Consider the following 23827-nt stretch of genomic DNA (forward strand, 5'->3'; position numbering starts at 1 on the left):
CAGCCACACAATTCCAGCTAACATTAAGACTCATGAGACAGGGCAGCGGATTTTTCAAAACTTTGCATGGTTGTATTGTCTACTCTTAGTGAGCCTATGGGAGTTGCCGTTTTTGTTGGGATTTTTGGCTGCCAGTTTCCCAACTAAACCACATCTAGAACCAAAGCTCATCTGTGTCATGATTGTCTCTGATGTCCTTCCATCACCTCATCTGTCCATTCTCATTTGATCTTTGACACAAGCAGAAGATTTCTGTCCTCACAACTTCTCGGTCACTTGATATTCTCTTTATCAAACCATTTTCTTCAAATCTTTGAATTTTTTTTTTCTAAAAATTCACAAAGAATCAGCAATTTTTAAAACACTGAGACCATATTTCTCTATCACCAACAATTATTTCCTGTGTTCCTCATTTGGACGCTCCATTTGAGCTGGGTCAACCACTGGTCATGTGTTTGCGAGATGAGGTTTTTGCGATACGTAGTGTAAGGGTTGTACCTAATAAAGTTACTGTTAGGTTTATTTACATGCATTTACATTTCTGTTGCTGGTAATTGTTAGCTTGCTTCCCCTCAGGTAACTCTAAATTGGAGCAAAGAGAAGGCTCAGCCAGGTGAGCAGGTGTCCCTCACTGTAGCTGCAGCTGAATCCAAAGTTCAGGTTGGAATTGTGGTAATGGGGGCAGACAGTTCAATGCTTCAGTCTGCTCCGGATTTCAAGCTCGAACAGGTATGTTGGTCGGCAAAAATTGTCTAGCATAACTTTTCATACAAGTGATGATGACTTCAAGGTTCAAAACGATGATCCACTAACAGACATATTTTGTTACGTAGGACTTGAGAAATCGGTGACAAACAAAAGAATAGGAATTTAAACTCTGTAACATAAACTCCTGAGAATTGGATCCAGTCCCAGTATTCCCCCCTGCCAGTAGGACACCATGAGAACACTAGCATAGTCCTTAAAACCGGCCGGACAGGATGAAAAGAATCTGTCCGCTTTGTTTGGAGGTGACTCCTTTCTCCAGGAAGAGGAGGCTCTGCAGACTTTTGGAGAAAAAACTTGAAGAATTATTGAAGTCCTTGAATGAAGAAAACACTAGTTCCCCACCTGTATTGTTCTGCAGATATCTGGTGGCTTGTATTGTGTAGGAGACTGGATTATCTAAACGCAACATCCTTCAGGCAAACAGTCACCTGACTTTATTGTATATGCTGTTCCTACTAGTATTGCTAACTATTGCAATAGAGCTCCTTAAGGTGTGATAGAAAAAGATTGAGAAAAATATTGACTAATTTTTGTTTTTCCAAAACAGATTTACAACCTAAAGACGATGAGCAATGTGAGAGTGAATAACAACATGTTGCCTAGAAATGGTATGTTTTTCATCACTGGTTATGGTCAATTTTTTTCTTTTCAAAGCTCCAATGTGGGTTTTTTATGCCTTTTAGAGAATGATCTTTTCAATAATCTGGATAACGATCTTACGGTTGAGAAGCACTGGAGATACTGGATGGACGGAACTGACTCTGTGTCCTGGTTTGACACTTTTGTAAGGTAAGAGCTGAAAGAAATGCTAAGAAATGTTGGAGGATTTCTTTTTTACTCTTGCTTCCTATATTTTTTTTAGTGATAAATCGTGGACCAGTGAGAAAATCACAGTTCCTGATGGTGTGACTTTTCTGGGAGCTGTTGTTCTCGTCATGTCAGAGAATCTGGGTTTGGGTTTCACTCCGGTGCCACAAAAGGTAAGGATTCTGCTTCTTTGAAAGCATCAAGATGTCCATGGTCTGATTGACTAATGACACAAAGAGAATAGAATATTAAAAGCAAAAAAAAAAAGAGTGATGCAGCTGACTGTACCTGTTTATTCTCCTGAATGAGTAGCTTTTTCAGTTTTATGCAGCTTTCTTGGTAGTTGCCATTTTTAATCAACAAATTGACAAACGGTAGATTTGAAAATTGGTCTCTTCCATTTATTTTTAATCCTTTCAGCAAAGATAGAAGTTCCTTCACACAAAGCAGGAGATGTGGTTCCAGTGTAAAAATAATTAATTTTAGGATTTACCAAAAACACAGGCAAGAAAGCCTGAATACAGCTGTTGTGTAAGGAAATGAAGAAAAAAAAGAAACCATATCTGCCTGAAGAGTATTGATGAAGACTATGTTAGGAACAATGAAGTGAACACAAACAAAAAGGCAGATAATTCCACTCATGTGACAATCTCATTCATTCGCCTGTGACGGAGGGAACTTCAAATCCTTAGGGACACAGCGGATAAGAAAGATAAAATTCCACCTTGCCAATTGGTAGACACTGTGGGTTCCCAGGACCTGGTGAGACTGCAGCTGCTGCACCCTTGGATCAGCTGACGGTCCTGTGAATCAGGTGACAGGCCTAAATGTGGCAATGACAACATCTAAGTTGGAGCCCAAACAGCACGGAGCACAGAAAGAAAAAAAACCTAGAACTAGACCTAGAATGGATTTCCATTCAGAAGTTCTAGGTCTTTATTGAACATCCTTCAAATAATCCTGTTATAAGAAATCTCGCCTTTGAGTGAATGCAGTTTACCTGAAAGGCAAGGCACTGTTGCAAATGGAGCATAGTTTGTACAAAAAAACAATTTTTTACATCCCCACTTTGATCCTTTATTAATAATGGCCAATTTGACAGACTGTAGTTCACCTCCCAACACCAGAAGAGTCGGGGTTTTTTTTTGTGTGTTTTTTTTTTACATTGGATTGGTTGTCAGATCTTTGCAGAAGACACAATTTCCAAGAAACACTTTTTACTTTTAGTTTGTCTGTAATAAATCGGCTTTCCTCCAGAGACGATCAGTTATGTTGTGCATCTTGTCATTAACAGTTGACGGTATCCAAAGACTTCTCCTTGTCTCTTGTGGCCCCTCCACACATCATCAGAGGAGAGGAGATTGTCCTAGAAGCAAACATCTTCAACTATTTAGAGCACAACCTTGAGGTGTGTTGGACAGAACCTTTCCTCTGCCTTCATAGACATAAATCAAAGAAACTACCACTTGATTGATGATGTTTCTGTTTGCAGGTCATTGTGTTGCTTGCTCAGAGTGAAGCTTTCAAATTTGTGTTGAGCAATCAAAGAGACATGTCTGTGATAAACGCCAAGCAGTTGACCATAGGGAGTCATGCTTCTGCCTCAGCCTTGTTCCCTATAGAGCCTTTGGTTCTGGGCGAGATGGAAATATCAGTAGAAGCTGTATCTATGGAAGCTTCCGACAGCGTTGTTTGGAAGTTACTGGTGAAGGTAAAATAGAAGAGAAAATGTCCAATGTGAACCTGAATTTGCAGATTTCCCTACAACTTCTAAGTTTCTGCACGGCTTTTGAGTTGACCCTGAGTTATTGTCATGTGTTCTGTAGCCTGAAGGAATCGAGCAGTCGTCCTCTCAGACTCTTTTCCTGGAGCTGGCGCCGCAGTCAGACAGCTACTCCAGATCCGTCTCTTTCTCCTTTCCACCACACGTGGTACCGGGCAGCCAGATGGCTCGTGTGGCTTTGGGCGGTATGTTTAACATTTCCCTCTGTCTTGTACCGATAGCCTTTCCATTTAAAAACATTTAATGTTTAGTGGAGGTTCTGCAGGAAATGGTGAGGAGCAGTATGAACCAGTTGCTCATGAAGGTCGATGTGATGGAGGATCCTGACAGTTATGAGTGCATTCAAACAAAAAACTCAAACGTTTGAAGGTTTAGAGTTGTTACTTGAAAATAAGCTGTTGTTTTATTTTTTACTTAATGTAACGACTAAAAAATACGAGGGGGTATGAGGACCACGCACAAAAATAAATTAAAACATAAATAAATTTACAGGAACATAAACCTAAAATTATGAGAAAAAAGTTGTAATTTTAAGAAATTAAAGTCGTAAATTTATTAGGAAAAGTTATGATTTTATAAAGATAAATTCCTAAAATTATGAGAAAAAACTTGTAACTTTACCACATTTTTCCACATTAAGTGTCAGCTAAATCCATTAATGCAGCCATTTATAGTGACCAAAAGGCTTTCTGTATACCATAATGCATTTGGACCTCTGCGACTAAATGTTTCCTGAAAATATTTTTCAATGTCCTAATGCTTATAATAAAATCTTGTTGACTCACTAAAAGACTTAGCATTATTAATCTGTAAAATCCCATATTGGTTCTGTTTTTGTTGTTTATCTGTGACTAAGTAAACAAACTTTTGCCTCATAAATTTATGACTTTATTCTCATCATTTTTCAGCTTCAAACTTATGTAAGGTTAAAACTTTATTGTCATAAAAAATGACTTTTATACTCATGATTCTACGAGTTTACCCTGGTAAAATGTTAACCTTTTTCTCATAATTTTATGACTTTATTCTCGTAAATGTATTTATTTATTATTTTTATGGTGACCCTTATACTACGTCATAGAAAATGGTAAATTGCAAAAATGAAAGGTATCTAAAACGGGTCTTGGTAAGAATTTCCAGTGAAGGGGCAGTCACGTCTCCTTCATCTGTTTAGATTATATTTTTTAATGCATTTTGATGAGAGAGTAATCTCTAAAATGAAACACCCACAAATACATGAGATGTATGATTACTTGATACATTTATAAAACGAAAATGCATTTCCTGAACTTCAAGGGAAAAAGTCCCACACACTTATTCCAAACCTCACTTGTATATTGGCAAAGGCACATTGCACTTTAGTTTCTTGCACATTGACTGTCAATTTGATATCATCTGCTATGTTTTTGGTTTGAGATTCTAGGTGTTTCAAATTCCTCCACCTCTACATTTCTGAACTCTGACCTCCACCGTAAATGAGTTCGGGAATTAATACTTTTTTAAATAATTACATAGTTTTTTTTCAATTATGTTCTGATTGAATGTTTTATTCTTTATGAGTAGAAAATGGTAACATATTATACTGATAATTGAAAAGGGAGCCTTTATCTCCTGGTTTGACTCTGTTGTGGTCCTTCGCTGCCTTTTGTAGGTGATATCTTAGCGTTGTCCATCAACAACTTGGATTCACTGGTCCAGGTCCCAATTGGATGTGGGGAGCAGAACATGATCCACTTAGCTCCAAGTCTTTATGTCCTTCAGTATCTGGACAAGTCAGGCCAGGACGATGCAGAGATCAGAAGCAGAGCTTTGGGTTACCTGACTAAAGGTGAACGGTCTTTGCATCACTTCCCTTCTTCACAAACACGTAGTAACTTTCTCCAAACTTTAAATAAAAAATATAAAATCTTGGATTTACTTCTGTAGGATATAAGACGCAGCTGTCTTACCAACGAGATGATGGTTCTTTCAGTGCTTTTGGGGAAAGTGATGCATCTGGTAGCACTTGGTGGGTCACAAATCTTCTGACTTTGAAACAGCACACACCTAGGATTTAAAAATAATGATGTTACCATGTTATATACAATTCTTTTACAAGGTGACCGAACTCCATGTTAATCCCAGACATGGAACGGCTCAGTAGATCTGAGAACATATTTTTATATGGTGGCAGCTGAAACACAGTTGACAGTATTATTGTTTTAACTGTTGTAATTGAAAATCAATTTGGACAAAGTGCTTACAAAAACCAACATATTTATTTTTATTTTTATAAAGATGTCCCTTTGAAATTCATTTGTTCATAATGCTTCTTATCCCCACCACTGCTGTCCAGGCTGACAGCCTTTGTGCTGCGGTGCTTTCTCCAAGCTCAGACCTACATCCAGGTGGACCAAGAGGTCCTGATCCAAGCCCTGATGTGGCTCCTGAAGCATCAGGGCCAGCAGGGGGAGTTCTTGGAGGTGGGCAGGCTCATCCACACAGAAATGCAGGGAGGAATGGATGATAGCTCAGTGGCTCTCACTGCATTTGTGCTGGTGGCCTTCCTGGAAGATGACTCTTATAAGGTGAGTTTGCACCGCAGTTTTAACTTTTGCCTTTGTGGCATCAGGAGAAACGTTAGCTTTTTAGATTCCATTGATGAAAAATGATTCCTTTTTTTTTTTTTTTTTACTTTGTTAGGAAAAGTATGCAAGCAACGTGTCTCTAGCCCTGAACTACCTGGAGAACAAACTGTCCACCGGTGTGGTCAGTAACTACAGCCTGAGTCTGGTGGCTTATGCATTAGCTCGAGGGAACCGTCCTCTAGCAAGCAGAGCGCTCACTGAACTGAAGAACAGAGCTGATAATATTGGTAATTTAAAATGTAAAAGATTTCACAACAAATGTATGTTATTAAAAAAATTTTTATTTAAACAAGGCAACGTAAACACAAAAGATAAAGGATGAAAAAGAATATTGACACACATTACAAAGAGTCACACAGAAAAGCAAATGTTCATAACTGCCAATTCATATATTACCAGACTTTTATATCCCTAAATCTGAAAATAAACTTGTCAGAAAAGAACAAAAACAAACAAATTGTGCATTTACCCTGAAACATCATTTTAAAGGTCATTTCAAATAAATATATCCCCCTTATTGGACATTGTTTTCTGTATTTCAGTACCATTCCCCCTCTCACATGTAATATTACGGGATCCGCAGATAATTTGGCGTCAAATTTGTTTGGATTCAGACATTAAACTGTTGTTTCTTCCTGTTTGGGGTAAAACTTGAGACTGGAAGAGTTTCTAAAAGTTTCTCTCCCACCAATGTTTGGCGAAAATACGTAGCTGCTATAAGTGTATCCAAACCCATAATAAACATGTCATTTCCTTAAACTCAGACTATTTAATCAACCACGATTTATAGGTTTATAAATAAACTTCCAGTGCAGAAACATGATTTCCCCATATTGTTTGGCTCAAAACATTGACAGTTATCTGCAGATTCATTGACAACATTGGTTGTTTGAATTCAGTCTTTGTTTTTTTTTCAAAGGTGGAGTCATGATGTGGACTTCCTCTGCTGGCCTGAACTCACATGACCTCAGCAGGGTACAGTCAGCACAGATTGAAATGGCTGCTTACGTGCTGCTGGCTCTGTTTGTGCGTGGCAGTTTCATCGAAGGCATTGAGCTGATGAAGTGGTTAAGTATTCAGACGAACCATCTGGGGGGCTTTGGGACAACTCAGGTGAGAATAGACTTTTCCATCCACCTGAAAATCTGATTATATTGAGTCTTATTTAAGATTTAGGAGGAAAAAAAGTCAGTTTGGATGCACATTTTATTGTTGTCTCATGTTCTGTATGTCCAGATTATAGACCGGGACAGCACAGACAGGTGTGGCATCCACACTGACATCATCCATATTGTCTTCCTGCTTGTGTTTTCTGCAGGATACAGTTATTGCACTACAGGCTTTGGCTTATTATGCAGCATTCAGCGGCGCTAATGCTATAAACCTGAAAATTGACATGTCTTCATCGACGTCTTCGTTTAAGATGTCATTTAACATCAACTCTACCAACTACCGGATGTGTCAAAACCAAAAGGTAATGGCAGGAAGCACAATCTGAGCCTTAATTTCAATTCTAAAAAAAATATTTTGCATACAAAGGAAAAAAAAAAGGTAAAAATACATTTTTTTTTAATTCACAGATTAATGCTGAAAAAGATTTGCCTTTGAACATGTACATACAAGGACAGGGATTTGCTCTGGTTCAGGTAACATCTAAGTTTTTCCTAACTGTTTTTCATGAATGCATGCTGCAGCCTCTGTTCATCCTGTTTGGTCGAGCAGCCTGGTGACAGATGGTTTAACCACACGAGCACGTTCAGAATAAACCGATGATAGCATCTCTGCATGACAGCAGAATGTTCCGTTTCCCTGTAAACAGCAAACGCAAATGTAGCGTGACAATGGGGTCCCAGTTCCAACATCTGGAATGCAGACTTTTAGCTGTCACTTTTTGGTGCATCATGGTAACATCCAGAGAAAAAAGAAATATAGAAATCTTATATTGTTAAGTGTTTGATCTGATAATCTGCTCAAAATCACTTGCAACAGTTTTTTATAAATTCATCCAGCTTAATGCCTTTTACAACGTGGAGAACCAGACATTTCTGCAAAGCCCCCAGCAGGTTTCAGATGAGGAAGCATTCTCATTGAATATTCATCTTGCTGAAGCCAGTAACCACAGCAACATGATCTTGACTATATGCACAAGGTAAGTTCTGCAACGTCAATGCAGTGTACTGGATATCAGTTTTAAAATTAGTCATGATATCTTTTTACACCCTTCTAGACTGAAAGACAATCAGATAATACCCAACACTGGAATGGTTATTGTGGATGTGGGCATGCTGAGTGGGCTTGGTCTACTTCCTGAAGCAACCTTCCCCTCAGATTTGGTTAGGAAGGTGGAAAGTACGCCTGAAAAAGTCCACCTGTACCTGGACTCAGTAAGAATCTCATGTTTCTTTATGATGTAGATGGTTCTGGTTCTGTTCCATCCTTTTATGCACATTTTGTTCAGCAGATTCAACTCAATGCCTGGAGAGGGAAATATCATGTAAAGTGACACAGGAAACACTGTTATCCAAAGTAACTATCAGATAAACTGTTACAGTTGGCAATATTAGTGTGATGAAATGACAGCCAAACCAAGGATTTGGCCATGGGTTACAATCTCAAAGGGCATCCTACATATTTTCCAATTAAACTGCCAATGAAGCTCCTTACTGGCTAAACACACCTGATCCATGTAATCAGCAGCAGAAAAGGCAGGATTTTTCTTAGAAACTTGCAGGATGCTGGCTATCAAGGTCTGGTGTCTGACAATCCTGACCAATTAGCAGACAACCAATGAGTTCCAGCCACGTTTGGAGTTACTATGGAAACTCATTGAGCTTTTATTAGTCTACTTTGTTGATTATGCATTTGAGATGTTTACCATTTAAAAGTAAGATTTTAGCATTACTGCTTACGGGAGCATTTGATTTATGTTAATAGAATTATATACAAATATGGTGTAAAGGAATTTTACTTTTAATTAAACTTACATTTCCGACCTTTCAGAAAGCACATAAGCAAAAGGTAGGAGGAGGGATGTTGGTAGGGGGGTCGTTGGACGATGGAAGAGGGGGGGGGGGGGTAAAGTCATAGAACATTATAAAGCAACAAGTGGCTAGAAGTTTATAATCATTTATAATCATTACTGTCAGGTGTAAATGTACAATAAATCTAAAAGGGGTGGGGCCTGACCAGACACACACTCAAATGTTACAGGCATGCCTGTCGTCTCCAAAAATCTTCACATATAAACAAGTCAACATGTAGACGATACAACTACTGTTCATACATGCATACTTATGCATTCAGACTAACACATGTGAAACATTTCATTCAGTCAAATGAATTATTTGTGCAAAGGTAAGCAAACACCTGTGCTCCAGTAAGTGTTTATGGATGATGGAGTGTAAAAACAAAAGAGGAAGAGTGCCCAGTCATCCCCACACCACACTGCTGCTTCGACCCCTGCCGAAGCAGCAGTGGTAGCCAGGACCCCCAACACCTGCACGGTATAGCAGATAGAGAGAAACCACCCGATGGGCAATCACTTCTGCCACCCAGGCCACGGTCAGCTGGACCGCCACTGGGGCCCCCAATGCCAGAGAGCAGGGAGGCACAGGGGAGCAGAGAGTGCAATCTCCAGCCCGACCAGAAGAATAGCCCTCCCCAGAACCCTGCCCCATGAGAGAACCCCCAGACAAGCAGCCCACCACCACCCATGATGTCTGAGCATCCCCCCACCCCAACCCCAGGCACAAGCCAGGCTCCCCAAGGGAGAACTGGTCCAAGCTCCAGGCAACCACCCACCCAGCCTACAGGAGGTGCAGGAGAGAGCAAGGCAGGCCCACTCCTGCCAAGGGGGAAGTGGGGGGTCCCGAAGATGTGTTAAAAACATGGCCCGACCAGGCTCACCCACTGTTGGAGAAGGCCAGTGCTCAAGGGCAAGGACCAGAACCCGCACCACAGGGACACGGACACCCCCAGGCTCAGATGTGATGTAATCCCCCAGGCTCCGGACCCTTCACCTCACACAAAGAGAGAGGAGCCAAGAAAGAGCCATTCCAAGGAGCAAGCCTAGGCCCCCGCCCCCAAGAGTCGACCCTGGGAGAGCTCTGGTCTGGCACAGATGGGACAGAACTAGCCGACCAGTTAGGGCAACCACCGATTTGACATTGCTTCAAGGGAGACCCCAACCCGCCAAACCTCCAAGGTCCCGTACCGATAGTGGTACCACCCCTTGATGCCTATTATTGCAAATATGCATCATACCACTTTGGCTCCAAAATGACATGAATTTAGCATCTACTTTAAAGCAAAACCATTGAGTACATTTTTTGTCACAGCTGGAAATAAAATCAGGCATCTAGGGTTTTTAAAAAAAGACACTAGAAAAATGTAGATTCAAGGTTCTACTACTTTAAAATTTTAAATGAGATTCTAGGAGCACCTTATTAATTTGTTTTATAATTTGCAGCTCAATAAGACTGAGGTTTGCATGAGACTTCCCATCATCAGAAACTACAAAGTGGCTCGGGTTCGGGATGCCATGGTGTTGGTTTATGACTACTATGAACCCAGTAAGTGTCATTTCTCACATTCCTTTTTGAATCAGCATCATCAAATCATGTGAGTAACCAACAATCCTTTCCATTGTGCCTTCTTTTTATCGATATTAGCCAGGAGAGCAAAAAGAACCTACAACTCCGAGAGTCTTTATAGCAGGGAGTCCTGCTCCTTCTGTGGAGAAAACTGTAACCTCTGCCAATCTGGAATCCACATCTCAATGAGCAACTCACAAGCAGCTGATGACAGAACCTTCCGCTTGAGCTTTTTGTTTCTCGGAGCTGCCCTTGTTAGTCTTTTTGCAGTTTGATCGGTAAAATGTGTTTGTTTTAACTGAAAAATTTAGGGTGAGGGGAGTTTTTGCATGCTGCTTTAATGTCATTTACTGTGAGCCGAGAGATAAAGCATGACTTTTTTTTTTTTTTAGCAAACATCAATAAAAACAGTGAATCTTTGTAGTCGGCTACTGTTTTACCTCAATGAAGCAATAAAATGTACATTTGTGTACCTCTTTTGGTTTGCATTCCTCTATGTGTCCACATGATTTGACTGAAATACAAATGCTGAATAAAGAACCGCCAAGGGTGAAATTAAAGGAGACTAAACCCCAGATATTTCTTGTTGTCACTGTTTTGGCAGAAAATGCAGACAAACTGAGATTAAATAAATAAATAACTGCAACCCACAATCTGGTTTCCAGCTATTAGCTCGAGTTTGGTGGTTTTTGCTTCTGCTGATGCATCAGAGTTTTTTGTCTGAAGTTAACCAAACCAGGAGTTTGTCTGCTAATGTGGCAGAAAAGAAACGAAGGTAGTCTTGTATGGGGTTAGGTTAATGTCAAAATGAAATGTATACTCATAGACAAACGTGTACACTTTGAAAAGAAAGAGCAAAATATGAATTCATTTGGTGTTATGTTTGATATGTCTGGACTTTTCTTTGCCTTGAATACAAAAGTTACTATTACGTTACTGACAAAAAAAGGTTACAAACATCAATTCACTAAGTGCATGAGCACGGTTTCATTATCCTCTTATTATCAACCCTCTTTACACCTAATGTTTGAAGTGGCATGTCTGCTACTCCTATCCCGACCATTTTCCAGCCATTGTGGGTCTGTGACAGTCTGCAGGTGCATTGTTTACACAATTAGCTGTTGTCGCTTAGCAACAACAAATCGAACAGTAACGGAAAACACTCTTTTATGATGTGTTATTTTAACTGAGTTATAGGAAGTAGTACGTAAAATTTAAATAAATAAAATTATAATAAATATAAATAATAATTAAAAATATAAATTAACAAATAAATAAAAATCATGATCAAATAATTAGAAATTCTAATTAAATAATGAACAATACATTTCCCCTTGTGGCATCAATAAAGTTCCATATTTTTTCTGTTTCATATTCAAGACAAAAAAAGTCATATTCAAAACAAAGACAAATCATATTTACAATAGACATGTTAAACGTAAAACTAAATTTTGGATTCATATGTTTTTTGCAACGTTGTGCATAACTTTGTCCATATTGAGAGCTATCTTACCCCATAGTCTTGGCGTTTGGAAGAATCTGAAGTGAGATAAAGTCCTTCCTCTGTATCTCATCACATGACTGAGCCATAGAAATGTGCGTTGAATGACCTGCAGACAGCGAACACACATGGAAATCATCCGCACAGAGCAATCAGGTTTGAAATCCTGACTTGATTATGAAATGCAAATGTTATTGTTGGAGTTCTACTTGCTTGCTGTCTGGGGTATTTTATAAAACCCAAACAGTTTGAGCTTTTTTCTTAAATTTTACTTGAGAGTGAAGCTACAAACTCACTGATACAGATTAAGCAACATGAGGTTTTTCTAAGTTCATCTGTGTGGTGTTAATGGAAACAAATTTAACCTCTAAGGAGCTGGCATTCATATGTTTGGGAACATCACATTTAGGGTTCGATTACCACGGTTAGCCCAAATATTAGCTTGGGTCTTATGTATACACCAGGCATGTGATCTGCGTGTAAGAACATGCTGAGGAGGCATTCTTAAATGCGTTTTTAATATACAACGTTAACACTGGATGGTCAGTACCTAATGCAAGTTTTCTTCTCACACAGCTCTTTTCCCATATATGAAAGACTCGGTGTCATAGAATTCTGCCCGGGCAAAAACAGCAATTTTTAATTCCTTCTCTATTTTAAAATGGTTGGCCCTTTTGTGAATTAAAATGGGCACTATTACAAATCACTACCAAATCCGTCTCTGATTGGTGAAAGTTGAACTGGTTTACTTTCAATGTGCGTTTTGTACGTAGAGCCCAAAAACAAACTTAAAAACTTGTGTAGCGATGCACAAATGCAAAAGTTTTAAATGCAGAACCCATAATTGCATAATTACAGTCTGTATTGTTTCACCAAAAATATTATTATTTATGTCAGAAAGTTTTTATCATATGCTCCTTTAAAAAAATTATTTCCAGAGGTGGTAAAACATTAAATATTAATTACAGGATATTTACTAGCAAAAGAAGTGATGTGAAGGGAAACATTTATTATACAATAAATACATTTTTTTACAAATGTGTGTCATATTTTTTGGCGCATATCATTTGAGATTTATTTTCACTTGTACAGGTAAATTAAAAATTGGGCCCCTGTAATGCTGTTAGTAGAATCCTGTAATTCACATTGTCTGCACATACTGCAGATGAAAGATGGCCTCATGCAAGAAAAGCATGTTTCCTTAGACGGTTACTGCAAAACAGAAACTCAGGAGTGATTTAAGACGGAGTCTGGACATGCCAACTGCCCTGAGGCTGTTACATTCAGGTCCCATTACATGCCCCAACCAAGCTGCAGTGACCCGCTCACAAACACTAGATGGCAAGCTTGGATTTGGAAAAAAAAAGTCCCACTTTGGATGTCTAAGTGTAATATCCATGCAAGGAAATGGATGATCTCACGTTAAAAAAAAACTTTCACACTTTGTCTGCCTTTTAAACTTTTCTGTAACTAATAAATCCAACTAATACTTCCTCGGTGTGGGTTAGAAAAGCTTTCCTGATTCATAGAACAAATATAGAGACTAAGCTGCATGTGTTTCTGATTAAAGTGTTGGTTGGTCATAATTGTGTGTGTGGGGGTCTTCTTTTTATTGCCTCTCTAGGACCTTCCCGTTTAAACACTACTCTTATTTTTGTTACCTCTGGAAGTTCCTCTTCTCGTCAAGACAAGTAGTTTTTCTTTTAGATCAAAGTGGGTTCTGGCTCTAATGAGGCAATTAAAAAAATAATGAAAAAAAGCAAAAAGTACAATCTAAAATTAGATCCAGCTAATGTTGAATTTTTGGGTCTCTATGTAGAAATAAGGGAGGATTGCAGGTAGATGCTAAGTTCATGACAAATGAACCCTGCAAACCTTTGTGGAGGGTCAGGCTACAAAAACAGAGTCAATTAATGGCATGTGAGGGACATGATGTCATGCAGTTACTATGTGAAAAGGGCCAATATGGAACCTAAGGGCCTCGACTAACAGACACCTCGTGTACTCTCAGCCTTCCTCACCGAAAAAGTGTACATAAAAAAATAATCTTTCATGAACATTATAATATGTATATATAAAATAATAAATAAAAAAGTCATAAAAGTCCCAGTCAGCTTTCAGACCAGAGCAATGGAGTCAGATCTGAATTTGGCCCCCCCACTGAGTTTGATGGAACAGTTTGACAGATTACATCATAAAATGCTGCAAGGCGTACCATAAAATTATTCATTAAATCATGAAATCTTTAAATAAAACATGACAAATAAATGTTTCTTAAATCATTTAAAATGGAATTTTAATTAATTATTGACAATTTTAATTATTTATTTCCACTTTTAAATAATTAATGACACATTTATTTAAGAATTTCATATGAAATATATGTGTTTCAATTTGTCCTTTACAGCCCACACTGGACCATGAAATATTTAAATATGTCGTGACATATTCAAATGTTCTTTTTAATGTTTATTTTTAATACTTTAATACCAAATTTATTTTAACACTAAGTTATTGATTTCCAATTTTATTTCTTTAATGACAATTTTAAATAATGCCACATTTATTGAATAAGTTAATATATAAGCATACGATTGCATATATTTGTTTTTCTTTATTCAATTCGTTGTGGATCAGGAGCCGATGAAAGATTACATTTGAAAAAGATTTGTTTTAATAGAAAATTCTTGTAGACGACCACATGTACGTCAATTTTTTCCTCGTCTGAGCTGGCATCTGGCTCAAAAAAGTGCGGCTGGACAGCTCCAAAAACATTTTTGTTGGTTGGGGATGTCACGGGATGTAAGCTAGCTGTGGATCATGTAAATAGAGAGCTCTCACCTACGGGAAGAGGGTAACAAAGGGTCCTGCCCACCACTACAGCTAAAAATGGCATCATCAAAAAGACCAATTTGGATGCTTTTAAAACAGGTCCAATGGGTCTTTAAATTCATCATGTCATTTCTAACTTTACAAACCTAATTATTGAAGTAAAGCTTTGAGAACTGTCAAAGCTGATGCAAAGGAAAACAGCAAATATGAAAATATTTGAAAATATCAAAAACTTGAAACTGGAAAACATCATATAAAAAAACTGAATGCTCTTCTTGCATTAACTATGACAAAAGAGGTTAGTCATCTGTTTAGCAGAAAACACTGTCCGATGTTTTTTTTTAAAGTTTATTAATTGTAAAAAGGTTAAGGAACTCTGCATTGATTGTGATGCAACAAGGCTGTAATGATTAATTCCACAATAACTGTTTGCTTCTCGAGTTCTACATGTTTAAATGGTTCCTTTAAGATGTGATTTCCTCCCTGTTTGTCCACTTTGGATTACATCATTGGGAAAGAATTGCCATACATCCTATGGAAGCCCAGAAGTGGCAGGGTCATGGAGCTGCAACAACAACAAAGATGAATTGAAGAGGATTCTTTTAGCCCCCCTGGTGATGCTACCGAACGACTCCCTCTGGCGATTAAGACGAGGATAACTAATTTTGTTTGGCAAGACATACTTCATTCACAAGAGCAAGTCATGGAAAACCTTTGAGCTTCCATCCCACCCAGAGTGAGAGTATATTTAAACAACCCTCCAGTGACCTGGTGCTGGAAAGGCCAGACAGACAAATCCCCTCTTGACAGAAGGGTCTCCACATGAAGGCAGCAGAGCCGACAGTCCTGTCAGTCAGTCTTCTTCAAGCAGGCAAAGCCTGATTTTATCACCAAACTATCAGACGTTCAGGTACAGACAGACTTTGGCTCATTTGTTCGTCACCCATCAGTTATTGTGAGGAGCGTCTGTGTGCATGCACAGGTGAGCACTGCAGGTGAGTCACCAGTCATTTGTTTTGTCTGCATACATTTAGGGCAAGAGTGAGCAGCTGTTGCCAGCACATGACGTGATAAACACACATCAAAGGAACAAGATTTGTTTTCACAAAGCTGAACATTTTTAGAATCGGATTGCACAAGAAAAATCCATTCACTTTTTTAGAGACTTCCATTCTTAACATTTTCAAATATACAAATATATTTGACTTTAACCCTTCTGCTATCCAAGGCTCTTTAACTTTGGGAGTTGGGTCATCTGGACCCCACAAGACAGTGCTCTGAACCTTTTTTCTTCAATGATTTGTGGTCTTCACTGGTATCGTGGATTATATGAAATCCTCTTCACCTTTATCCACCTTTGTCATGGTAGGGATAACATGTCAATGTAAAGGCGGGGTCATTTTGACCCCACAAGATAGCGCAAGGGTTAGGGCTATCTCACGCAGCCACTACGTACATTTTGTGCATATTGCATTAATTACAATCGATTATTCTTACGTGAAAACCACGGAAGACAATAAAAAATAAAATGATCAAATGAATAATAAAATGAAAATAATCTGCACAGATTTTAAATAACTGATCTGCATGTGATATGTTGATTTCCAAAATAGATGTGTGTCTACTTTTACATGATAATTAATTCATCTTTTTGTCATGTGATTTTCTGATACTTGATGATTCTTAATTCTGTCTGAAGTTATGAACCAGATAATGATAAATCATGTAATAAAATGGTTACGGTACAACAGGGGTGGGATTGTATTCCTTCCACTCCCTCTAAAACAATCTTTGATTTGATGTCTAATTATCCTAATTTTGATGCGTCTTTGTATGAATGTTAACTGCTGATTGTATTGTTTTGTGCATTATTCTTGCTTGATTGCTTGAAATAAACCATTTCAAATCAAATCAAATGGTACACTCATGAAAAGTTTGTTAGACATGCGTTGAACGGTCATGGTTAGCCACAAATTTGCAAATGCGTCTAGCAAAAGTCACCCACCATCGCTTAAGATTTACGTAGTTATTGCGTGTAAATTACATAAAGTACATGTAAACCGCGTAAACCCCAACCGACCAAAAATTTTGAACATCTCAAAACCCAATTCACGTAAAGACCCATTGCCTAAAACATTGAGGGACATCTGCACTCTTTAACCCTTGTGCTGTCTTAGATGACCCCACCCTTACATTGACGTGTTCTCCCTACCATGACAAAGGTGGATAAAGGTGGAAAGTTTCATGTAATCCATGGACACCAGTGAAGATCACAAATCATTGAAGAAAAAAGGTGCAGCGCACTGTTTAGTGGGTCTAGATGACCCAAATCCCAATGTTAAAGTGCCTAGGATAGCACAAGGGTTACAGAATAACAAACACAAGAAAAACTTGTGAATAACTTATATCTTTATTTATTTATTGTTTTTAACTTGTCCTGTCCAACAGCTGAGCAAACAGATGAGAGCTAAAGGCCTCTGGTGTTGGATATTTTTTACTGTTACAATGTTGATTGACATTGTTGATAGCTAGTGTTTTTTTGACTGTTGCAAATTTAACCCATTAATTATGTTTTTGGTTTAGAACCAATCATCTTTATTCTCTTATTTAGAAAGACCCACAAAAAAGACATTCAAAGCTGTCATTTTAGCCTCTTAGTTGTTGGAAAGGGTAGTTTAGATGACCCAAATACAGAAGAAAAGACTTATGGCATAAACTCAGAAGCTTTACTTCAAAAAATCTTAAAAAAACTTAAATGATGAATTACCTCAAACAAGAAAAAAGCATAAAATTTTAAAACTGAGAACCTGACAAACACAAAACCAGATTCTTAAAGACACTCAAACAACAATTGTTTTGTTTTTTTTAATAAGTTCATGTAGTACTTTTCTCATGATGGAGGGCATAAATCAAAGAATTTAAGATTAAAACTGCATTTCTAAGTTATTTTATTCAAATCATTGTGAATCAGGATCAGAGGAAAACATTTCATTCAAAAAAGCTCTTAGTTGTGAAGAAAAGATTCTGATGTGGTGGGCAAAAGTCTCCCTGCTCTGCTTTATTCCAATACATCCGCTTGCAGATAATGGATCCATCTACATCTTTGTTTCCCTCGTCTGACCAGGTATCTGGCTCGAAACTGTACGGCTGGATAGCTTCAATATTCCTCGCCATTTTTGATGGTCCTGCCCACAACTCAGAGGCAAACATTTGATGATCTACTGCCACTCTGCTCAAATTTTGTTCTAGAAAAGGTCACAGATATTTTAATTTTGCTTAAGATCGGCATAATCATAATTAAATGACCATTGGGAACGCTTTTGCAACAGATCATCAGATGATTGGAGTGGGACTTTAAAGAGGCCAAGAGCTACTTCACTGACAGAAAGAGTTGTGGATTATTGGCAAATGAAGCTTAAAGTGAAAAAGGTCTGGAGAAACGAAACCTAACAGAAAACTACTTGAACACAAACATGACTTCAACTAAGACTAAAAAAAAGAAAGCATAAAACCCAACCTGCTGTGAAAGAAAACGTCTTTCAGATCATCATAAAGTAAAGACATGATTGTTTTTCCTACAACAGCTTCAAATGTTATCACTCCAGATGATGTAGCTCTGTTATAGTGTTTCCATTTTTTTTCATGAGAGAAAGTCTGATTAGTATCAGTGATGTTAAGCTTTTTCTTTTTAGAAACCTTTGTACAATTAAAAACAAAAATATGATTAACACATTAACCCATCCTACAGTTGGTTTTGTCTGGTATGCTTCAGATGGATCTCTGCACATCTTCACGTCCATACTTCATCCGGATCCGCCTGTGTACCCGTCTCATGGTTCAGTCTGATTAAGAACTGTCCTTCAAATGTTCTTTGTCTTCGTTTCCTTTTAATTATGTGTCCTTCAAGGGTGGGTCGCTCAGACTTTTTGAAATACAGGACCTGCAGTCTTGGAACACATAGAGAATGATAAAGAACTCAATTTTCCAGACCTCACCTGCTTCAACTATTGCCCTCCAGAAGACGTGCAGGTAAATCACAACATGAACCACAGGAGTCTCAAACTGTTTCAACCCTCAGGCTATCCCTGTACTGTACTCCGAAAGCACGCCACCCAACCCAACCAAGTGGCAATGCAAACCACTAATGGAATGCACATTTAGTGAATATCAATGTGCTCTTATAATCTATACTAAATTTGTTTCTTGCTGCACATGTGCCAAAGGGAACATATGTTTGTTTTAGACTTTGATAGTGAAATAATTAAATTCTAATTTGACCAACAGTTTGCATTGTTTTTTTTATTGATTGAAGTTTACGCACAGGAAAATATGGAGACGATAATTACTCCAACTTAAAAATAAAAAAGTAGCATTTAATTCAAAACATGAAGCAAAAGGGAAATGTTGACAAAACCAGCTCCTGTGGAGTGATTGATTATTTCAGTCTGGCTTACTTTGTCTTCATGCGCTTCTTTCATTCACCTTCTCCCTTTCTGGCATCCATTATTAAGTCAAGTCAGTCTGGCAGTGGGCTTTGGTTAACGCTTTGTGTGTGTGTGTGTGTGTGTGTGTGTGTCCCAGTCAGAAACAGACTAAACTTAAGCATTTTTCCAAACACAGAGGCAGGAAACCCTGCTAGCATGACCTCTCACTGAAGCGCTCCCCTTCTTTTTCCACTCATTTTTTTTGCTACCATGGATTCAGCTGTCAAACATTTCCTCCAATCACTTTCCAATCACAATAATCAGAAACAGGTGGAAATTTGTGCACGCCAGCGCCATGCTGTTTACATGTGAGTGTGTTTGTATATGCAAATATTAGACAAAGTCAACAAAAGTAGCAGTGCAAGGTCAGTTCAGGTTGTGTGGAAAGCTTCTGATGGGTGAACCAAAGCAGCTTTAGCACAGACATTTTTGACTGACACAGGATTATTTTATGTCCAAACCACAGAAAGAGTGGGTGTCCCTGCAGTTTGATGAAGACCAAAACACTGTCTCAGTCATATGTGTGTGTGCGATCAACTTCTCTCCGAATATTTGTCAAAGGGAGAAGGCCCGCAGACGGCGCACCCCTGTGCTTGTGCCTCACTCGGTAGCAGGGATCATTGGACTGATTAATGAAGGGAGCTGAGAAAATAAATGTTCCAAATGTGTTATTCCACTGACGTATGTCTGGATGGTAACCAGGTAAAGGGTGCAGTGGAGGCTGCTGCAAAGGAGAAAAGTTTCTCCAAAAGCTTGTATTTAGTTTCAGCATTTTATCAGAGGTAAGCAAACAGCAAATCAGCTTTCACTGAGTTGTATATTTGGTTTGGCAGAGATTTTTACGCTGGATCCCCTTCCTGACACAACCCAATATTTTATCCGGGCTGGGGACCGCCACAGGGGGACCCAGACTTGGCGCCCTGGTGGCTACATTAGGTAGTAGCGTGAAAGCTTTTGGATTTTTACTATTCACTAAAATATTTGTATATATATTTAAAAACTTTTCTTGTCGCTTTTAACGAGATTTTGTAGATTCATTCTAAATCAAAGAGAACCTGTGGTTTGATTTTTTATAGGGTGAAACGCCACAGTTTTGTTAGCAATAGCGTTTGTATTAAAACACACTACTGATTAAGGTTTTTATTTCCATTAATTCAACCCCTAAGTACAAATCACTAAATTGTTCAAAGGGCCAACATTGCAGTTTTTCCACAAAACAATGACAAGTTTTCAAATAAACAATTTTGCATAAACATGAACTAAAATGTTACTGTATCTCCTCATTTAGTTTGAATTAACCGTTCTTTAATATGAAACAGTTTTTAAAGTACAGGTAATTATGATGTAGTTTTTAAAGTTAAAGTCTTTTAATCTACCCAACTTGGTATGAGTTTAAAACAGTGGTTCAAAACGATTCAAATAGCAAGTGTGCAATTTTTTGTAGTTACAAAAAAAAAAACATGGAATGTGGAATTCCTGATGTTTTTGTTTAGATGCCCCCTGCCCCTCCTGCTTTTAAATTACCTGAATCATTAAAAATTATGGAAAAATACAGTAAAACATTTTGCACAATAATTTCTGTCAAGAGAAGGGGGCTGAAGCTGAAGTCTTGCCTGGTCATTACATTGTCAAATAGTCCATTTATAGAAAGATGAAGAAATGTAAAGCAATACCTCTAAATGATCAGAGGAATTCACGTGCCCATGACTAGTTTTTTTCTTCTGTGAAATGTTTCCATTCTTTATAATCATTTAACTTTTCAATTTTCTTTGTGTGACTATATCGTTATACCTATTGTGCACAACTTCCCAAAGTTCTCCTATTGGATGTTTGCTACAAACAGAACTCATTAGTTTTGCTTCTATATTTTTTTAAATTTTATTTAAAATTTTTCCATATGTCTAAAGGTGCATCCATCCAATATCAACACTTCTTGTGTCCTAAGCGGTTTGTAGTCTGGAGCCTCTATTCAGATATCACAGTGCACAGATAGAGAACCCATGGTAACCAATCTGCTGAAAAGCCACAAGATCCCACACATTCACTCCTAGTGGGCAACTGAAGCATGTGAAGAAAGCCAGAGTACCTTAACCCTTGTGCTGTGTCTTGTGGGGTCCAGATGACCCCACCCTTACATTGGCGTGTCATCCCTACCATGACAAAAATGGATAAAGGTGGAGGGGATTTTGTGTAATCCATGGACACCAGTGAAGATCACAAATCATTAAAGAAAAAAAAGGTTCAATGCCAAGGGGTCCAGATGACCCCACTCCCATCTTCAGGTGCAGCATTGGCCTTATGAGAATGCCAAACAAAACCAACGTGGAAGAAATACTCTTCAAATCATATAACATACTTACTTTACATTTCATATGGACTTTCAACTAAAAGTAAATCTATTCAAGATCTTGGAGAAGGAAATAGGAACGCAAATGACAAGGCGCTTATAATTGAATGACAAAAATGTAATTATATCAGCAAGGTGTTTTTTATTTTTGGTCTGGCAGCAATTCAAAGGAACATAACGTGTAAGGCTACAGGCACACAGCACATGTGACGCATGTTCATGTATAGTTCACCAGGCTGCATCTGTTCCAACTGAAGGTGGCGGAGGCTTGGTGCGAAATGTCGAAGCAGTGGAAATCTCATGAATCTTGCTTCATTTTTTTTTGTTTGTTGCTCTATTCGATTATCTACTCCTGAGAACCAGCCCAATAAATTCATGTACTCAGTTGTCTCCACTTTGTCTTCTCCTGAATTCAACACTCCATAGATCCCATCCAAACACATGAAATGTCAATGGAAAGGCCATGATGTCCTGTTTTAGGCACATCAGAACTTAGTAGAGTACTTTGACTGAGTCAAATGACCAAATACTAAAGCAAGTCTTCCCTAAAGAGGACATGAACTAATGGCTTGGTTCTCATGAATATTATGACTGTTGGGCAAAAACTGCAATAATTAGTTTGTTCTCCATGTTCAATTTTCAAAGGGTTGTTTTTTCTGTGAATAAAAAGGGACGCCATCCATACGTCACTACCAAATCTAAGTCCTTCATTGGTCAAAGTTCGACTTGGTTTAACTTTCAACACGTGTTCTATGGTTGCACGTTTTGTACATAGACCGGAAACGTCATAGAAACTTTTGTAGCTAGGCATGAGCGCGAGGGTTTTGAACATGGAAGCTCAAAACGCACATTTACACGTTTACACAGACCTTTCAGGAGTGCCCGCTTAAAAGTTTGTTGCCCAGAGCGGTGTGAACCTAGCTATGCTGTTAGCTGTTTAGGAAACGTGGAACCAAAAATATTCCGTTCTGCTGCTCTCGTAAAGAACAAAAGAAAAAAAATGTACTTCTCTGTATAAATAATTATATGGTGGTGAATTTTCTGCAAAACTTAACAGCACAACTAATGAGGATAGCCAGTTCTGAGCAAGTAGTACACAGAGTAACTGAATGTAATTCACAGAAAAGAATATATATAATATACAAAAAAACAGCAGGAAACACAAGACAACATGATTTCAATACCAGACAAAGCCTTGATGTTTCTAGAGTCTGCAGGAACAGAATGTTTAGCAGCCTTAGTAAGATAATGGCTAAAGACAGATTCTCATGATTTTTGGTTCCTGTTTTCAGTTCTGTGCAATACTTTCCTTTTGTCTGTTCGCAGTTCAGTCAATGCCCTTGAGTCCTATGATTTCAACAATGTTGATCTCGCTGTCTAAACATTTCCTGTTACAGCAAGTTTAAAGCAGGCGAGTCGATGCAGTAAAACTTGGAGTCTTAGCATCAATGATCCAAATACACAGGGTGACAGGGTTATAGAGAAGCACCCTGGGAAGAATCAACCAAGAGAAACTGATCCGAGTATTCCAAGTGTGAAAGGCTGTCTCTTCATTGCCGTTAAGGTACATGGATGCGTTTTACATTCAACTTGTTACCAGATAAACACTTGGAATTGGCATTTAGACATGAGTTTGTGTCAGCACCTCATAAATCCTTGTTGTAAATTGGCACACCGGTGTATGTTGCGGATTACCGACAGAGGATCTTAAATTCAGCCTCCGATCTCTCCAGTTTGAAAATGATGGATCCACAGAAGCAACAGAAAGTACAGAAAACATCTCCAGAAAGTATATTTTGTTTGGCATCTTTGAACCAGACTTTTATTTAATTTAGTCTTTGTGACATTTATGGAGCTTGTGATGAATTTTTCCATCCACTCATCTCATCCCTCATGTTCCATTAAAGTGTTTTTGGAGAAAACAGGCTCCTGGTGATTTTAGTTGCCAAATTCTTGCTGTAATGACATTCCAGATCTGCTGCAAGGATCTTTCCCTACATTCGGATGCTTACGCATTCTTTGGGAATGCTCTGGAATTTGAATTTGGTGCATTATAAACATTTTTCTTCTTATCTATGGTGCTAGT

The 23827-nt window shown here is 38.3% G+C and overlaps 1 protein-coding gene across 1 annotated transcript; it reads left to right on the forward strand.

Moving 5' to 3' along the window:
* The first annotated feature begins 571 nt into the window (after positions 1 to 571).
* Positions 572 to 11152, forward strand: LOC101158400 (CD109 antigen-like). Its single transcript, XM_023951975.1, has 18 exons — positions 572 to 729; positions 1316 to 1376; positions 1452 to 1557; positions 1631 to 1748; positions 2870 to 2983; positions 3068 to 3286; positions 3402 to 3543; positions 5010 to 5186; positions 5285 to 5366; positions 5694 to 5925; positions 6041 to 6212; positions 6905 to 7098; positions 7304 to 7459; positions 7566 to 7631; positions 7995 to 8134; positions 8213 to 8369; positions 10454 to 10556; positions 10656 to 11152. The coding sequence occupies exons 1-18, from the start codon at positions 676 to 678 to the stop codon at positions 10850 to 10852; spliced, it is 2490 nt and encodes an 829-aa protein (XP_023807743.1). The 5' UTR covers positions 572 to 675; the 3' UTR covers positions 10853 to 11152.
* Positions 11153 to 23827: the final 12675 nt, after the last annotated feature.

The sequence above is a fragment of the Oryzias latipes genome, chromosome 22, assembly GCF_002234675.1.
Source record: "Oryzias latipes chromosome 22, ASM223467v1".
Lineage (NCBI taxonomy): Eukaryota > Metazoa > Chordata > Actinopteri > Beloniformes > Adrianichthyidae > Oryzias > Oryzias latipes.

Bases quoted from the DNA above. Each gene is read 5' to 3' on its own strand.
- LOC101158400 (XM_023951975.1), top strand. From the start codon at position 676: ATGGGGGCAGACAGTTCAATGCTTCAGTCTGCTCCGGATTTCAAGCTC. The intron at 2,984-3,067 runs GTGTGTTGGACA...TTCTGTTTGCAG, and splicing joins ATTTAGAGCACAACCTTGAG to GTCATTGTGTTGCTTGCTCA. The intron at 3,544-5,009 runs GTATGTTTAACA...TGCCTTTTGTAG, and splicing joins GGCTCGTGTGGCTTTGGGCG to GTGATATCTTAGCGTTGTCC.